General features: G+C 40.0%; 1 protein-coding gene across 1 annotated transcript in view; it reads right to left on the reverse strand.

Annotated features, from left to right (window-relative positions):
* Positions 1-20,371, reverse strand: part of LOC108280171 (CUGBP Elav-like family member 5) — a 230,960-nt gene that overhangs the window by 206,968 nt on the left and 3,621 nt on the right. Inside the window, exon 2 of the mRNA XM_017494980.3 lies at positions 3,199-3,281. Coding sequence (XP_017350469.1) covers positions 3,199-3,281 — 83 coding nt within the window. The remainder of the gene's footprint in view (positions 1-3,198; positions 3,282-20,371) is intronic.

Genomic DNA, 20,371 nt, shown 5'->3' on the forward strand with positions numbered 1-20,371 from the left:
TTTGCATGCTTATAGGTTTTCTGTACTCTTGTGTGTGACTACAAGATTAATGTTCAAAACCTTTACATAAACCTTTCAGCTCCTTATTTACCGTCTCTCGCCCTCTCCGTCTCTCTCTCTCTCTCTCTCTCTCGCACTCATTCTCTTCTCTCTCAGAGGCAGCTGGTGTGGTGGCAGGGATGTACCCTGTGGGAGTGTATGAACACACACCCTTATCCCTGCTCATGACAGCACACTTTGTGTACATGGCCTCACACAACAACCCAACATGCTCTCTCTCTCACACACACACATACACACATACACACACAGCTCCCTGATAAACTGTAAACTCTTGTTCATAACATCATCATAACGCCTCTTTGTGAAGCGGTCTAGGAAATCCCATCGGACGCTGTCAGAAAATAGCAGCTTACAGCCAACTTTAACCCGCTGAAATATACTATAGATGGAAAGGGTAAATAGTTTTAAACAATGTACTCTCACGGAACACCTGTACACCTGCTCAGAGACGGGCATTTACAGAAATGTTTGTTCTGGATATCATTTTTTATTGTTTAATGTACTGTAGTATACATAAATCCAGTGTCAATATTTCGGGAAATGCCTCTGTAATGTCCTTCATGAACATGTAAAGTTGAATGCATGAATGCAGGACATCTAGAAACTGGGATTTTTGTCGGGGGGCACAGTGGATTAGCGGTTAGCATGTATACTTCGCAGGCTTCCCATGACCGTGTGCAGGATAAGAGGTACGGAAAATGGATGGATATATACACACACACACACACACACACACATATATATATTTAAGCAAACAAGCTTTTCGGACTATATGACATGATTTTGCAAAGTGGGCGGAGCTTTCAAAGAACGCAATGGCTGTGAGTTGACAAAACCAGTGAAATTAACATGTTCATGTAGAGTTTTAATATATTTTTTTACTACAGTGTAAAAGAAGACAAGTAAAATAAGACACAAGTTGTAGTGTCTCACCTTAAATCAAAGATGGCTTCAAAAACAATTAAATGTAAAGTTTTCTTAATATCAACGTTTTCTTTGCATTTCACAATGAAATTTTTGCTTTTTTTTTTGGTATAATAGTGTGAAGTTTTATAAGGAAATCAGCTGGTATGTTAGTCCAAGTAGGGCTGGGAAATATTGCCAAATAAAATAAAAGAAACAATTTGAAATAGATTGAAATAGAATTGAAACTTTATGAAGAATTCTGGATCTTTTTGTTGTTGTTGTTGTTGTTGTTGTTCTTACATAATGCAATTGAAACATTTTCATTTCTTTCATGAAATGAAATGCCACAGCAAATGAGAAGTCAACTTCTTCTCAAATCCGAGTTCCAGAGTGACGTCAAATCAACATGCTTGTGCACAGCATCAATAGAGCAAAATAAATAAATAAATAAAATAAACAAAGCAAAACTTCTTAACTTTAAATAAGTTATACTGTATATACAAGTATCAGCTTTAGATTAATCAACAGGCAAGACATATTCGTTTGTTTAAATCTACAACCCTGACTATACAGTTCGCTATCTCAGCAAGAAAATATCCATCTCTCATCCGAGTTTGCTCGCTAGCTTGTCGCTAACAAAACACCAACATGCGGGCGTCAAATTTTCCAACTTTATCTGTCGAATGTGCTGAGGTCGAAAATTCCGACCATCGATTTACCGCATAGGATGTAATGCGGCATTATTATTTTACATAAACTCGTTCGTCTGACTTTTCAAACCTGTACCAATTCCACATCTCTCAAGTGATATTGGAACCTTTCTTTGCTGCCAACTTGTTGTTCAAAGGGCTACCTGTTCATCTTAGCGGGTTTTTTTGTTTTTGTTTTTTTTAATCTAAGCTCGCAGTGTGTGGGAGTAGCACGAGACGTGTTTTTCCTGCATATTGGTTTAAACTTCTAAACGGCATTTATGGATGTTTTAATTAAATTGAATTAAATATGCATATATAAACATGTACAGTCTTGATTAGAGCATTTCGAAAATAGCGTTTAAACATTCTTTTGAATGAAACGAATTAATCGCGAGAATCACCCAGCACTAGTTAAAAGCATCTTTAAAGGAATCCGAGAAATCAGCTGCACGTCTCCGAGACAGCTTCCATTATGTTTTTTATTTGAAAAGTGGACGTAATATAATACCTCTTTTTACATAATACAGCGGGTCACTTTCACCAAAATTTGCTCTTTTGTTCTGACACACTAATGTATGCTATGTCAAATAAATTCCATAAGAATTATATATAAATATAATACATTTTTTAAACATATTTTAACTGTTGTTCTTGTTTATTTAAGGTTGCCTAATACTTTTGCACAGAACTGTATTTGCTTATACAGCTTCTGACACTTAACTATAAACAGAGAAACAGACATGCAGAGCTAAAAACTGTAGCGGCTCTGTCTCAGCACAAATAGTAGCTTAGTTTCACTCCATATAAGCACCTGACTTAAGATCTGAAGCCTGACCCAAAGTTTAAAGACCGACTTGTATGTGAGAAGTAATTTGCATGATAATATGCTGTAGTTTAAGATTCATGAATTTGTATGGCCAGTTTATGAAACATAAACAAATGATGTCTTTTCAGGAGAGTGTGTGATCATTTAGACCTGCAGTTGGAACAATGCTAAACCGGTAGCTATAAGCTTTCCTTACTTGTTAGCAACATTAGCATGGCAGCACCGGTGCACATCGAATGAAGGAATGTCAGACACTAAACATGTCTTAGCGGACCAATGACACTTGATGTAAAAAGAACGTTGTGTACATTTTATTTTTTGGCTGGACGGTTGAACTTGAACTTGAACTTTCCCTCTGTACACTATGACACAGTTGTCAGGCTGCACGGGAATATCCCAGTTCACCTGAAGGAGGACATAAATAACTGAACAATGAGGTGTTTTGAAGCAAATTCGTGAAGCACAGCCCCAATCGGTACGACATTACTGCGAATGTTGTTTTATTCATGTAATATATACACATCGGTGACGTACCTGGATGTGTACATCGTGTATGGATCCTGGTGTGGATATTTAATATACAGAAGATTGAAAAAAATCAGGATTAAATGATGTGTGAGCCTGAAGCACGACTGTCTGGGTGAGTCAGCCGGAGAAAGCAAGAGAATGCATGTGAGAGAAAGAAAGATAGAGGGAGGGAGAGATACGTACCCCTGGCAGAGTTTTCTGTTCGTGCAGTGCATTCTGGGCTTTGATGGCTGACTCACGAGCGCAGTAGGTGAGGAACGCGCAGCCTGGAGAACAGAGAGGAGGATTAAAGTATTACTGCACATGCCCACACACTACTGCCCACACACACACACACACACAAGCACAAACAAACTCACTTGCTCTGTCACTCATACACCGACACAAATGTGTACACACACACACGCACACAGAGTTTCTTTTCATATTTTTCTATACACACACGCATCTCAGCAGTTCAACCTGTCACACTGTCAAAATGAATTTTACTCTTTGAATACTATTCAAATATTATATTATATTACATAATATAGTATTTACATATTCGAAGACAAAAATCCACATTCAAGTGTTTAAGATCATGTGTACTTTTAGTCTCCATTGTAACTGTAAGACTATTGATACATGGCTCCTAAGATTTTTAGCTAAAGGATCCGAAATTATCTTACCTGGTAAAGAGTCCTCTAATGCGAAAAAAAACTAAACTCTAGCTTTTTTAAAAACCTATATATATATATATATAGGTTTATAAAAAAGCTAGAGTTTAGTTTTTTTTAGAGTTTAGTTTTTTATATATATATATATATATATATATAAAACAGAGAGAAGCCAGCAGTCATAGGATAAGAGTTGCAGGACGAGCTGAAAGCAGCACAAACAGCTACACGGGGAACAACAAGCTGCAATTACACCGCACGCAAAACTCCTCTGCTAAAAAAGTTAAACAATCCCACAGGAAATTTACGAAGGATCTTGAAATTCTGATTCAATCAGGAGGACCCTTGTAATCTTGGGGAAAAGAAGATGATTTGCGCAGAGGAATGGGATAAAACTGGACCCCAATGCTGCGAAAACTTAGTTCTTAACATAGTCGCCTCAAAGCTGTAAATGCCAACAACGGCTTGGCGTTGCCAATGTTGCCGATTTGTGGTATCCAAATAAGATTATTTCACTATGAATTTCATTTTTCAAACATATCTCTGTTTATAGTCATGTCTATATTTGTAACAACAAGTCAAAAGACATTATGTGTGTAAATTTGAGATGGATATTTGCACTGGAAGTGTATTAAACAACAAACACAAAAGTGCTTATGCTTATTTGTCCTGACTGTAATTTTTATCAACTTAAATTTTTTGGGGTAGAAAGTTTTAGTTCAGTGAGATATTTGTAAATTACATTACATCAGTATAATTAATCCACCCAGAGTGAGAGATAAGACTCACTTTGTCAAAGCAAAGAATTTGTCTTTTGCTGTGTCCCAAATCACCTACTTATACTATGCCCTAAAAGTATTTACTCTTTTTTGCAAAGAAAAAAATACATACTTGTGAGTGTGTAGCAAACGAGTATGCGAGTACTGGGACATACATACTCATACCTCATATACAGGAAGATAACGTTGCCTAGTTACGCACACTGTCACCGTAAACAATCTCCTCGTTGCATAACAGCCTTTCTTCACTCATTATTCCTTATATCATTTATAGTATATAATTTCATTTGCCGGTCCCTTGATTCAATAGATTTATAAGGAGTCGTGGGCAATGTTAGGTCAAAAAGTGTCCACGGATCCATACTTCAAAAATCTATCCAAAATACTAGACCATCCAGGTATAATTCGGGACACTCATTTCAATAAACTACGATCTGGGGCACACTAAATCTAATCTCGGATACTATTTAGTGCGGATAGTAGGTGAATTTATCCATCCATACATCTTCTATACCGCTTATCCTTCCTTCAGGGAAGCGGGGAACCTGGAGCCTATCCCAGGGAGCATCGGGCACAAGGCGGGGTACACCCTGGACAGGGTGCCAGTCCATCGCAGGGCACAATCACACACACATTCACACACCCATTCATACACTACGGACACTTTGGACATGCTAATCAGTCTACCATGCATGTCTTTGGACTGGAGGAGGAAACTGGAGTACCCGGAGGAAACCCCCACAGCACGGGAAGAACGTGCAAACGCCACACACACAGGGCCACGGTGGGCTAGTAGGTGAATTGAGATGCAGAATTTGTCTTTGTCTTACAATCATAGATATTTCCAGCCTGATGGTGCATGAATATCACGTAACCGGAAGGACTTTTTACAGTGTTGCTCTAGTGTTTCCACTAAGATAGTGTTTGAAAGACCGTCTTCATTGTCATGACTTGTATTTTTAGCAGTTAACAGTCAGAGCTTTCAATTTCAATTTATAACACCGGCTGTTCATTCGTTCATCTTCAATAGGCGCGATATCCTGGTCAAGGTTGCTGTGGATCCACAGCCTGTGTCCATTCACTGAATATTTATGGATGGAATTCAATAAACAGTGCCATCCTTTTGGGCACTATGTAGGTTCTCACACACTGTGTAGCACTCACTTTTAAAAAGCTGAAGATGACAGATTTTCACCTTTAGGTAAATATGACCAATAAAAATAATTATAATGAGTCTTTATTACTAACATATACATTACAGCACCGTGAAATTCTTTTCTTCGTATATACCAGCATGTTAGGAAGTTGGGGTCAGAGCACAGGGTCTGCCATGATACAGCACCCCTGGAGCAGAGAGGGTCAAGGGCCTTGCTCAAGGGCCCAACAGTGGCAGCTTGGTGGTGCTGGGGCTTGAACCCCCGAGCTTCCGATCAGTAACCCAGAGCCTTAACTGCCAAGCCACCACTACCCCATAGTGGGTTATAGTGGATAAATTTTTAAAAAATCAATCTGAAACATTAAGCTTTTGCTAAAATCTTGACATTTAGCCCCCTGTGAGTTTTCTTTGCATTCCAATTCTGTCTGTATAAGTATAAAAATTATAGGCTCATTAATATTCAAATGCATTGGAGTACTTAATATTTTACGTCATTAAAATTCAAATGCATGTTTTCATCAAAGGCATAATATATTCTACACATATTCATATGGCAGCATGAGAATACATATGCACACACACACACACACACAAATCTTAAAACCAAGTGCAAGCCTTTTATTTATTAACATATAAAATGAAGCACGAAGAAGAAAGAAGACAACATCTATATCACGTTCTCTTCCCCTTCCATCCTAATTACACCCAAGTGAGTTTGAGTCAGGTTGAAAAGACTGTGATGAGATAGGAGGGGAAAGAATATCAATAAATAAAGGGTAAGAGAGTGTAGGAGTGGAATAGCAATAGTAGGTTTGATGTTTGACCGGCTCTGATCACAGTGTTGCGTGACTGCCTGGAGAAAATTGGAGAAATATGTGTGTGTGTGTGTGTGTGTGTGTGTGTGTGTGTGTGTGTGAGTCACCAGTTGAGCTTAATGCAAAGTCAATACAAAACACCTGCATATCTCTCTGTCAGAGCCGGTATGTAGTGTCTGAGCTAATGGTTGTAATGCGAATGCAACTATATTTATGTGTATTCAGATTTAATCCCAAAGTGGGTGTGGCCTAAACCAGAAGGGTCTTTCTTTCTTTCTTTTTGAATTAAACATGAACCCTGTCACTATGCCCCTGCACGAAGACTGGAAAACACTGGGGGTAAAAAAAAAAAAAACAGAGGTAGAAATGGAAGCACTGCCAGCATGGTGTGTGAATTCTGGATCTGACAGTTCCTCACCCACAACTACATCACATGAATTCCTAACTCATCTCAGATAGACATATGCAGGACTGATTTTATAGTGTATATTTGTTTGTACCTGAAATTTAGTTGGATCTACTTCCTAAAATATAAACAAGCACGTAGCCTGTTTTTTTTTTTTGTTTTTTTTTAAATATAATTTAGACCATCACGACCCTGACCAGGCAGTTACTAAGGATGAATGAATGCACAATGTAAATGCATTGAGTAACACTGCATATTCATGTTAATGAACATGAACTTTGTTCAAGCTTCACATCTGACCGCTTGAAAATAAAAACCTCATGCTTGGACGACGTTTTTGTTGATGTACACCTCTAATCACAGATGCCCTGTGAACCTTTCTAAAAAGTAATAAATAAATAAATAAATAAATAAATAAATAAAAGAATGCAATTTTTATTCATATATGTATTTGTTTATCTGTTGTGAATTATGTTTTTGTATTTGGTTACGTCCTCAGTCTGAGCCAAGGCCAAAGATCACATGTTCCTTCATCCTAAATCAATTTGTCCTTTCAGTCCTAGTGTTAAAAACAGCCTGGTAGATATAGCACTTAAAAATTCACTTCTCTCAGGGGGATCGCGAGGGCCCCCTCTGATCCTGTGTCACGACTCCAGCGAGGTCACACCGACCCTGGATGTGATACAGGTCGAGCAGCGGGTGTGAAAAAGGGCCTCCCGGGTGGATGGATAAATTGATCAGAGCCGTCAATCAGACCTGCTTTATATAACTGTATCCTCTGGAGGTTTGGACCAGAGAGAGGGTCCTGGTGTGCACGGGTCAAGACTTTAACGACCTCTTTTCAACACCTCGGCTCCCACCCGCTCCAAACGTCACCCCCCACGGACCGTCCATCAATGATTTCCAATGGCCGTGGTGTGATTCAGTCAATCCTGATGTTTTTATCCCCCTTACTTTCATTCTGCCATGAAGTGTTTGTGAAAGTGGCTGTCGGAATGATCAGTGATACAGTAGCAGTGTCAATGTGGAGCTGCATTATCGCACGAGCTTAGCCAGATGATCTCTTGATGCGGTAAACACATGCATGTGAAAATTAGCTTACAATGCACTTAGGTTTATGTGTTGAAAAATGATAACGCCTTCGAAAAATGTACAAGCTGATTTACTACCAGATTATACAGTACAGAGGATTCCAAATGAGGAAAAAAATACTCGGGACGTTACAGGATGAAATACAGGTCAGTGACAACACAAATGGATTTATTTAACACCCACAGTGTGATTTACTAAGCCTGAAAAGTCACTTTAGGAACAATTGCGTGCACAAATTACATTTATATGCCTAATTGACTAGTTTAATAACTTAAATCAACATAAATCAAATTGCCTTTTTGTAATGAAACATTTCTTTAAAAATACTGCTAAAATGAAATAAAGTGTGTATCACCGTCAAATGTACAGTTTACACAACGTAACTGGTTTGGGTCACGTGGATGCAGAGTTCAGGCATATTAAGGTCTAATGTCTCCAGTAAATAATGCTGCATATGTGTGTCTTATATTTGAATACTTTGATTATAAGCGTAAAATAAATCAGTGAAGAGGGTGTATGGAAACTGTTCTTAAAAAAGCCTTTGAACTCCTGCTATGAATCACTGGTTAGTCTAAAAAAAAAAACCTCCAGAAACTCCCGAACGTCTGAAAGATGCATCTCTATATGAAAATCGCTAAAATCAATAAAGAAAGCATGTGATAAATGAGTGATGGAGAAAGTGTTTTCAACTCATTCATGACTGGCTCACAAATGCTTATGAATCTGCGCTCGACACAGCACGTCAAATTATTAGGCGATATAAATTCTACCACAGCGCTATTGAATTCTCAAATCTGATTGCCCAGAAGGAGTTTTTAATCTTCTATAACAGGAGCTCGGACAGTTATTCCTGCTACTGTAGTTACAACTTATACAGGGACTCCAGATAAATATCTCCTAAATAAATGAAATTGACTTGCATGGTGGAGAGTTGTGTGGGTAATAACTGACTGATTGATTTATTAATTTTTTTAAAGCATATTATTTCATGAAGAAAAACCATTTCATTGTTAATATGGTGAAGCCTTATGTAAAAAAAAAAACTTTATGTATGTTTTTGAAAGGTGTCAGCGCTTTTTACCAGTCCAGATATAAAGCTCTAACTATGTTTTTCTGATAAGATATAATGTAAGTGATATCAGGACCTCACTTCACAACATTAGCCATAACTACCAACATATAGAAAGTATCATGTCATGCTTTAAAATCCCCGTGAAGTGCCTTGAAACACGCAGCGTTATTTGATGTGTGTGACATCATTCCTACTGAAACAGGAAGTCAGGGCAGGCTCCTGTTGAGTGGCTCCTCCCCCTTTTTAAATAACCAATAACGTTTCGCTTACCTCACAGCCCAGGCTAAGTCGTACTTGACAGTCAGTGCCACAGATTTTTATAATGTTGTGGGTGGGACACCTCAGATTCTAGAGAACATTCGATTGGACAGAAAATCTGATGAGTGTAGAATGATGCTATCAAAATTATCCATGTGTATTGGTGGTAGAGAGAGACTGTACATTTTGAGTGGATATATCTTCTAAATGCGAATTTTGCCATTGTTTTGGAGCACACCAGCTTATATATAACCCTAAGGCTAATATATTCATACTAAAAGCCACAAAACTTCCATTTTGATTTCACGGGGACTTTCATAAGTTTTTAAAAATTGTAATCTTTGGCAAATTTATTTTGTATACGAGGAATAAAACACAACGGGGGACGAGCTGTTATTGGAACAGGGTCAACTTTCAGGTAGTTACAGGAACTCTGCATCACAGCACCATGTCGTTGATTATTTTCCTATAACAGCAAGCCACACTGTGATTTTATTCCTTAAATAAGTTACATGTCGTACCATACTTGTTCGTCCTGACCAGTTAAACTGCCCACTGTTCTTCAGAAAAATCCTCCAGGTCCTGCACATTCTTAGCTTTTCCAGCATCTTCTGCATATTTGAGCCCTTTCCAACAGCGCCTATACGATGTTGAGATCCATCTTTTCACACTGAGGACGACTGAGGGACTCGTACACGACTATTACAAAAGGTGCAAACGTTCACTGATACTCAAGCAGGCAGCACGATTTTGCACGAGATTTTGCAGATTCTGCAAGGGGTATACACACTTTTGGGCACAACAGTTAATAAATAAATGAATGAATGAAATGACTTTGCTATGTAGTGTACTCTCTAATCGTTGCATAACTTAAGGATATGGTAGATTGCACTCTTGCGTGGCATGAGTGCCTTTTACTACTTTATGTTCACATTAGATTCAAACAAACACATAATACCTTAGCAACAAGATATAAAGTACTTCATCCTGTAAGAGTAAACACTATTCCTTTTGCTGCGTATCTTGTTTCAAAAGACAGACGTTCATATTCTAGTGGAAAGGTCACGGATGAAAGTCAGGTTCTGTATGTCCGGCAGGCAGCAGAGTGCTAGGAGCTATAAGTGAGGCTGAGAGAAGTGGTCATGGTGAGCGCAGGCTACAGTGGTCTGTAGTGTAGTGTCAGTCAGGGATCAAAGGCAAATTGGCACAGACACTGTTTACACTAGCCAGAAATCACACACTCTCGCTGGCTTTCACTCCTGCACACCCCTTCTCTCTTTCTCTCATTCTCTCTCTCCCCTCAATACTTCTAGCTTTATTTACTGAGGTTGGCCGCTCAGTTCTAGAGCTCACTCACACAATGAAGGGGAAAGAGTAACTCATTTCATTTCTCCACCGAATTGATCGCCCATCAGTCTATAGTCGTTACGATCGTAACTCTTCACCCTACCATATTTCACCAAATGAAAAACCTGTTCAAGAAAAAAAAAAAAAAGCCAAATAATTGGTGGGGATTTTTTGTTGTTGTGTGTCAACCACTAAAGAAGATGATCGAAATAAATACTGAAAAACAAATCGTAATAAAAAAACGGCAAATATATCCAAAAGTAGTGTACATGATTCTGTCCTGTCCTGTTTGGACATTATATTTAGTAAAGTACTATGAATTCGTGGATGCGCTTGTGTTTGCGTGGTGTTACAGATACTGGAAGCTGTTCCACTTCGACAGCCAAATGTCTTTTTAAAAATTATTATTATTATTTATTATTCATTTAACCACAATTTACCCTGGTGGTCTAACGGTGAAGGTCCCGCGGTCTTACCTCGATTCCCGGACACGGAACCCCACCCACTGGGGGTTGTACTCAGTGCCGGGCCCAAGCCCCGTTAAAATGGGATGGTTGTGTCGGGAAGGGCATCCTACGTAAAACCTGTGCCAAATCAACTATGCGGACCAATGATCCTCTGTGGCGACCCTGAACAAGGAGCAGCCGAAAGAAGAACAACATTTAACTCACAATTTACATAAAGTTTGGAAAGACAAATACCAAGACAAACTACTAATCTCTTGTTGGATTATTTTCCTAGTGGGTCATGTGCGTTCCATTTTTCAAGTGCAATCCAAATAAATAAATTAATTAATCAATTTTGTACCAGCTTCAATGGCTATTTCGTAGATGGCAAATACAGATATTAATCAAACATTTAATCAAATTCAGCTCATAAAAAAAAAAAAAATCGAACAATTCTGTGCAACCTGACAACTCTATAAAATTTAAAAATTATTTACTTGTGATAAAAATGGTAAAGGTTTTCCTGGGTCCATCTTACAAAACAAGTCGTTCAAAGTTTGTCCTGATAAAAGGCCGTTGTCTCTCATGACATTAAAAATAGGGCAGACCAGAAAAAATGGTTTTACAGTCAAGGGAATGTTACAATATTGACATTTTAGTGGTTCTTTGCCCTTCAATAAATACCCATGGGTCAGTCTGGTTTATTTCAAATAATTTGTTATTTCGACATTCTTCCCATTCTGCTTGGTTGATTAAGGGCTTAGGGTCAGAAAGTGGGATTTTGCACACACTGATTATGAATAATAATAATAATAATAATAATAATAATAATAATAATAATAATGAACACTTCTACAGCTGACAAATTAAGATACTGAAGAAACTGTTTAGTACAACCACTTTATCCTGGTCAGGGTTGTGCATTCCAGGAACACAGGGCATGAAGCAGGAATACACCCTCGATGGATCACAGAGCACCACACACACACACCTTAGGTGCAATTTAGCTTAGCCAAACCACCTACTGGCATGTTTCTTAGAGAAGGGAGGAAATTCCATACGGGCAGTAACTGGAGATCGACTAAAGATCGAACCCTGGAAGTTCTGAGACAGAAACGCTACCCTCTGCACCATCGTGCCATGTTTGGTACAAAATAATAATAAATAGATTTAATTTCTCACCCATGAGATGTAGTCTGAACTGTTCATTCCAAATGAATTTTTAATATTCTAAAAGAAAAAAACTATGCTTTTTAATAATATGAACTAATTACGGATAAACCGATGATTATGAATAAATCCGAACCATTTATCAGTCCCTCCAGGATTTCGCAATCGCAGAAATGAATGCGAAATAATGGAAATGCCACGATATTTGTACGAGCTTGCAATTTTTACAAAATTACCGTAGATTTTCAGCAGATTTGGGCCACGACGCATCATGTGACATCATCACGACGCGCGTTCATCCAAAGCCCTCTTCGAGTCATGTGCGTCAAACATGTTTACAGCTCAAAGATCACTGCGAAAGATCAAGTTTGTCTGGAAAAAAGTATTTTTCCGCCAACAAAAAAGCACAACAAATTTTGAAAAAAAGACGCAGAAGCCGGAAACAGTCACAAAAAAAAATTTCCACGTAATCCTGTACGGACTGATTGATCTTTTTTCAAAATGAAAGGTTTTCACAGATAGCTACAACTCAGTGTAGAACAAATATAATGCGTTGTGATATCTGCTTTAAAAATGACTGCTATATTAATAAAACTGAGCGGTCTAAAACGGTTCAAGCAGGTATTCATCCATACAATTGCTTATGAGGAACATTTCATCAGAAACAGAGAGATGAAATCATAAAGGCTGAACGCTATTCAGCTTTAAACAAGGATCGGGTTCTTGACACCTGGACCAAAAAGAAAAAAAAAAAACTACTTAGCGCACATATCAGTGGTGGCCCAGAGAAGGGCTTCCTTTCAGTCCTTCCTCCCGCCCTGTCTCATTGTACCAGCCACAAAGCTCACCCGGCTCCTGTATAATTGCCTTGTAATAAGTGGCATTATATATGCGGTAGTCTAGTGGAACCTGTAAACCTTAATTAAGTCAGTCGCATTCAGATCTGCCCAACCTCGGCCCTCGGAGCAAAGCTGTGTGTCAGGAGTGCACAGACCACCCCATGTAGAACTAATCACTCCCTCTTTCTTTCTCTTTCATCCCCCCACCCAACCCCCACCCACCCACACACAAAGAATGCCATTTAACAAAAGCACAAGGGGTTACCACGCTTATGCATTCAAACTGCACACCTGGGCCCTCTTTTTTTTTTTTTTTTTTTTTGATATTTATAGCAAACTGTTTCTACAGCTGAGGGAAAACTACACGTGCAGGTAAACACAGTGTGACAGAAGTCCTTTGTATTGCTCTCTCATGCAGTGATTTATGGAGGCAACTGTTGGAGAAGAGGCAATACTTGAACTACAATAGAAATGACCTCACGTACATGATGTTATTATGCTTAAAGTGTACCTTTCAAATAACGCAACAAGCGCTGCATAAACATGAATCCTAATGCAAAGGAGGGTCGGCGTGTCTCATTTATCATGTTCCGCTCCCGTTTGTGTGTTCACGAGGGATTACAGCTTTTAATGCAACAAAATACAACGATATCTCTCCATGAACTGTATCTCGCTCATGCTTTCTGATTAGCTTTACTTTCTAGGTCCCGGGAGTAAACAAGTGCCTTTTTGACCGTACTACATTACTTATGAACCTCATATCACCCTGCCAGTTCTTTACTCCATATTCATTCAAACGTTTGGCTGATTTCAAGTGTTTTTAAAAAGTGCAACCATGCGTGACATTATATGGTCACGTGATGATTATTGTTATTACTACAAAAACCAGCCCCTTCACCAAAACTACGCCACTGATTATTATTATAAGCAATAATAATGTTCTGTGCCATAAATTAGCCAGACTGTTGCTCAGTAATGGAGTACCACATTACTGTTATCCAGTAACTAATAGCAATAAAAAAAAAAGAGGCCACGAAGGTGCAATTAATGGTGTGCTTTGCATTCTGACAAACGGTTTATTCTAATGTATATTCTAATGTAGTGAGTGCAGCATTAAGGTCTATTCATAGTCTGGTTTAAAGTCCCAATGGGAAATTCATAAAAGATCGCTTCTCTTGGCTCGGGTCTGATCTTCCATTTGCTAGCATAATAAACATTTCACATTTATGAGGTTGCTTCATGCATATAAATTCTATTAGAAGTTTTTTTTGACATTTTTTGTACTTTTGAAAGTCTTGGTCCAGGACTTACACTTTGTAAAAAAAATATCAAATAAAATAGTAAGAAAGAAAAATGATAATACTTTACAATACCTACTTAAATATGAACTAACGAAGAGCTAAGCTTAACTACGACATGGGTCTTATGGATTCATGCGTGAATAACGACCGCTTTAAGTACATTTTAGTACATGTTTGTTAGTTAGTGTGTTAATTAACACGTAGGGGTAAACTAAATCAAACAAAAATCATATAGGAAAGAATAAGAATGAATGAATTTCAAATTGTGTATATAATTTACCATATGCAGCTACGTACACAAACATCATTGGATGGCGCTGGACTAGTTTCATCTAGTCTAGTACATCGATCCACTTTATTGGACGTAGAAAGACACGCCCGATTGACATAGACACAGTAAAGCAGTCAAAATAAACTATCCATCCATCCATCCATCCATTTTCTATACCGCTTTATCCTTCTCAGGGTCATGGAGAAACCTGGAGATTATCCCAGGGAGCATCAGGCACAAGGCGGGGTACACCCTGGACAGGGTACCAATCAAAATAAACTAAAACACCAGAAAATAATCTTATAGAACACTGGTTTTAAATGTTAATACAATAGATAATAGCTAAATGAATTAATGTTATTGTATTCATTTCACACTTGTGGGCTAAAGGAGCAGTGCCCCGGGCCCTATCCACCCAGACCATGTACTGGTACTACAGTGGGATTTGAAGAGAAATGGGTGGAGAACGAGGCAAAATGGGTTGAGATGAAATTATTGGTGTTTATTATTAGTGCGTCTTTCTACTTTCGATAAGGAGCATCGATGTAAATTATGAAAGTAACCAAGCGCCATCCGATGATGTTTGTGTACGCAGCTGCATATGGCAAATTATATAAACGTTTAATTCATATTCTTTCCTATACAGCATGTGTGATTTAGTTTACCCCTACGTGTTCATTAATACAGTAACTAACAAACATTTACTTACATGTACTTAAGGTGGTCGTTATTCACGCATGAATCCATAAGGCTTACGTCTCAGTTAAGTGACTAAGTATTAATTCCAATAATTCGGGTGCATAATTATTCATGTACTGTTATTGTGTGTTATGTTAATGTAACCGAAAAAATAAAACAGTAGAGATTCATCCTATCATTGGGAGACCGACGCTATAGTCCAACAGAGCAAAAAACCCTCAGTGTGCGTCATGCGGCGACGACGTTTTATATGACGTTTTATATGTTATTACAGACGTCTTGTGGAGGTTACTCTTGCTGTGTGATGCACATGGCAGCTAGGCAAACTCAGCAGACTACGTCCAAGCCATCGATTGGTCGTTACAAACAAGGCATGCCCAAGCCGATTTCAAAATGGATGACTCCTGTCATCTAGCAGCGCAAACTGTCATGTAATATTAATAGCGCCACCTGCAGTACTGCCGCACTCCGTACTCCGCGGTCATCATGTTGCCCTTGCAGATGTCATCTCCATATTGGGTATGCTGATATGCTGAGTCCTTAACAAGACATGCTTCTTGTGTAGATATACTAGCCAATCACAGGCAATTGCATGGATGTGTATACAAATAATGGGAGTGAACACTGTCCTATAAGACTGAGTGAGTGGCAAAAAAAGCAGATATTTGGCTTCGTGTGTGTGTAAGCAAGCATGTGTTATTCCTGATTGTCATGCATTGGTAACTGTTATACAATAGAAAGAGACCTAGATAATGGAGTGGAAATTTCCAACAACTAAATTGGAAGAAAATTGGGTTACAAATTTGAAGGCCCCAAATTTACATGCAAATGAATCCATTTGAGTTTGTCAGAGTAGAAAAGCCTTTTCTTCTCCAGAAACCTATTCATTTATAGTCATATATAAAGCCCTATCAGGTTGTTTGAAATAGTTCCACTAGTGTTACTGAAGCAGTTATTTAACACGATCAGTGGTCTTCAATTAAAATGAAAATCCTTATTTGGATATTTAGGCAACTGGCTATTTTCCTTTATTAGAGGCCACATGTAAGAAGCGAAACCATCAACACATAAAGAATACGGTTGTTTCCAGCTCTGAGGTTTGTTGAATGTGCAGACTTACACTGAAGATGAAGCCTGACAGATTCCATTTTCAAATTACTGCAAACAGCAGGCTGGTTTCAGCACAGCATCAACGGCGACTTTCGAAACCAACAACACGCATAAGATTTATCACTGATGCTGTGTATCTATGCTTCGAAGATGATACGATGCTTCTAAGATGATATGATTTTGATACATAATAATCAATCTGATGTATGAAAGATAAATCTGCAACAGCCAACCAATTCAATTCAATGTGATGCGACGCAATATGATGCAATAGGATGTAATTCGGTATTATGCAAACAGTTTGATGTTCATTTTACTTTGTTTTTGACACCGCTTGCAAGAAAACATCCAGTAGCCATAAATCAATACATTACATTGCAAAGAGCACATCACATTTTGATGACTATAATATTTTACTTGGAACACGCTTTGTTATAATGAGTTTCCTAGAAACACAGACTGATTTTAAAAAAAAAAACACACATCTCCGTTTATAGGCTTGGTGAAAATTATCTTTTAACAAAGGGAAAAAAGATCTAGTTGTGTGAAATGGGAGGCCACGCCTCCTTCTTTAGTACTGGCAGGCACATAGGCCATGCTTCATTTACTGTAATTGACCACCCTAGAGGCCATACCTCCTTCAATGGGACTGACCATCCAAGAAGCCACGCCTCCTTCACTTTGACTTATACTGTAACCACCGTAAGGCTATGCCTCATTTGCTAAAACTGACAGCCATAGAACTGAGCACACCTTCTCCACAGGGCCTGACAGGTACAGAGGCCACACTGCTACTGGGGTTGACAAACACAGAGGACATGCCTTCTTTCTTTAGGACCTAAAAGCACAAAGACCAAATGCCATGCCTTCTTCAATGGGAATGCACCGGAGACATTTTTCCTCCACATAAACTGACAGGCAAACAGGACATGTCTCCCTTGCTGGGACTGATAGGTACGGAGGCCACACCTACTTCATTAGGTCTGACTATCAGACAAGCCATGCCTTCTCTACTGGAATTGACAGGCTCAAAAGTCATGCTTTCACTGGGGCTGATAGACATAGACTTCTGTCTTTAGGGCCTATAGGGATAAAGGTCCACTGAGACTGACAGGCACAAAGGGACTGACAGACATGGACAACACTCCCCCTTCACTGGGACTGACAGGCACAGAGGACATCTCTCTTTCAAAGGGACTGACAGACATGGACAACACTCCCCCTTCACTGAGACTGACAGGACACAGGGGACAAATCTCTTCAAAAGGGACTGACAGACATGGACAACACTCCCCCTTCACTAGGACTGACAGGCACAGAGGACATATCTCTTTCAAAGGGACTGACAGACATGGACAACACTCCCCCTTCACTTTGACTGACAGGCACAGAGGACATCTCTCTTTCAAAGGGACTGATAGACATGGACGACATTCCCCCTTCACTAGGACTGACAGGCACAGAGGACAGATCTCTTTCAAAGGGACTGACAGACATGGACAACACTCCCCCTTTCACTGGGACTGACAGGCACAGGGGACATATCTCTTTCAAAGGAACTGACAGACCTAAACGACACTCCCCCTTTCACTGGGACAGACGGGCACAGGGGACGTGTCTCCTCCACTGAGACTGACGGACATGGACAACACTCCCCCTTCACTGGGACTGACAGGCACAGAGGACAGATCTCCTTCAAAGGGACTGACAGACATGGACAACACTCCCCCTTTCACTGGGACTGACAGGCACAGGGGACATATCTCTTTCAAAGGGACTGACAGATATAAACGACACTCCCCCTTTCACTGGGACAGACGGGCACAGGGGACATGTCTCTTCCACTGAGACTGACGGACATGGACGACACTCCCCCTTCACTGGGACTGACAGGCACAGAGGACAGATCTCTTTCAAAGGGACTGACAGACATCGACAACATTTCCCCTTCACTGGGACTGACAGGAACAGAGGTCATCTCTCTTTCAAAGGGACTGACAGACATGGACGACACTCCCCCTTCACTAGGACTGACAGGCACAGAGGACAGATCTCTTTCAAAGGGACTGACTGACATGGACGACACTCCCACTTTCACTGGGATTGACAGGACACAGGGTACATATCTCTTTCAAAGGGACTGACAGATATAAACGACACTCCCCCTTTCACTGGGACTGACAGGCACGGGGGACATGTTTCCTCCACTGAGACTGACAGGCATAGATGACACGCTTTCTTTTGTTAGGACTTACAGGTAGAGATGTCATTTCTTCTCCACTGGGACTGACAGGCTCAGAAGCCACACCTTCTTTAAAGTGCCCGACAGGCACACAGGACATGCCCTTTACTGGGACTGTTAAGCACAAAGGACATTTACTGAAATTGACAGACACAGAAAAAACCACACAAACAAAAACCACACCTCCTTCTTTGGGCCTTGCAGGCACAGAGATTACACCTTCGCTCGGTCTGGCAGACATGAAAGCCCTTCCTTCTTTCTTTAGGATGCTTGACTCGGAATGACAGGGTCAGGAGGCATTACTTCTCCACTAGACTGAATGGTACTGACATACACAGAGGCTACACCTCCTTCTGAGGGACTGACAAATGCAGAAGTCACTCCTCCTTCACTGGAACTGACAGGAACATTGGTTATGCCTCCTTCAGTTGGACTGTAATCTCTACTGTGTGATCCCTCAGAAATGAACGCTTGCTCCTGTTTCTGCAGTTCCACTCCACACCAGAACACACTGTAGTGGCCTCCCATCATCTAATGCATGTGAATGAAATGAAAATCTAATGCATAATAAATTTTAGCCTGGGCCAGTGTATTCTTGCATCTGAACACTTGTGTGAATAGGCGCGAGCTCTTGTCACGTCTCGCTGATGCATTTCATCTTTCTCGAGAGCATCCTGTTGCTTATTGCAATATTTAGAAGCAGCTCTTCGAATCCGTGAGCACACAATTACTTCCGGATGATGGACGCTCACGTCCTCGACCAGTACCCGAACGGTGAACACTGCTAATGCAAAACTGAATGATGGATTGAGGAGAGATGCTTTCGGATATGAAGATAGTGTGTTAGAAATGACCTCCTACCCAAGTCAAATGCTTATAAATGTATAGAAAGTGCTGGGGAGAGTGAGCGAGAGAGAGAGAGAGAGAGAGAGTGAGAGCGAGCGAATGAGTGTAATCCAGACCAAGAGCAAATGATGACTTATGGTTAAATCATAGCGAAAAGCAAATCGGGCATGGAGAAACAGGGAATAACTGCTGTGCCGCTTTAGGAGCCGGTTTACAGCAAACAGCAGGAATGTGCCACTTATTCCGCACCTATTCATCATTCTCCGTTTCCCTTCATGCACAAAACGAATACTCTTTACTCCCGGCAACAGCGGTGTGTGAAACGATATACAAATATTCGGATACGGATTGTTCACAGCCACATTAATCACTTTTAGTAGGAATCCAATACTGAATATTGGCATTGGACTGATATTGGCTTGAATAATTATCAGATCAGATTTGAGTTAGATTCTGAACGGGTACACAGACACAAGTTCAGAACGCTATTTGCCACATTAAAACAGTCGTTTGAGAAAAAAAAAAAACATTTACAGCATTTATATTCACCCCACGTATGGTGGCTTAGTGGTTAGCATGTTCGCCTCACACCTCCAGGGGCGGGGGTTCGATTCCCACCGTGGCCCTGTGTGTGCGGAGTTTGCATGTTCTCCGGGTACTCCGGTTTCCTCCCCCAGTCCAAAGACATGCATGATTGGCGTGTCCAAAGTGTCCGTAGTGTGTGAATGCATGTGTGAGTGTGCCCTGCGATGGATTGGCACCCTGTCCAGGGTGTACCCTGCCTTGTGCCCCATGCTCCCTGGGATAGGCTCCAGGTCTCCCTGTGACCCTGAAGGAAGGATAAGTGGTAT

The sequence above is a fragment of the Ictalurus punctatus genome, chromosome 20 (genome assembly GCF_001660625.3).
Source record: "Ictalurus punctatus breed USDA103 chromosome 20, Coco_2.0, whole genome shotgun sequence".
Lineage (NCBI taxonomy): Eukaryota > Metazoa > Chordata > Actinopteri > Siluriformes > Ictaluridae > Ictalurus > Ictalurus punctatus.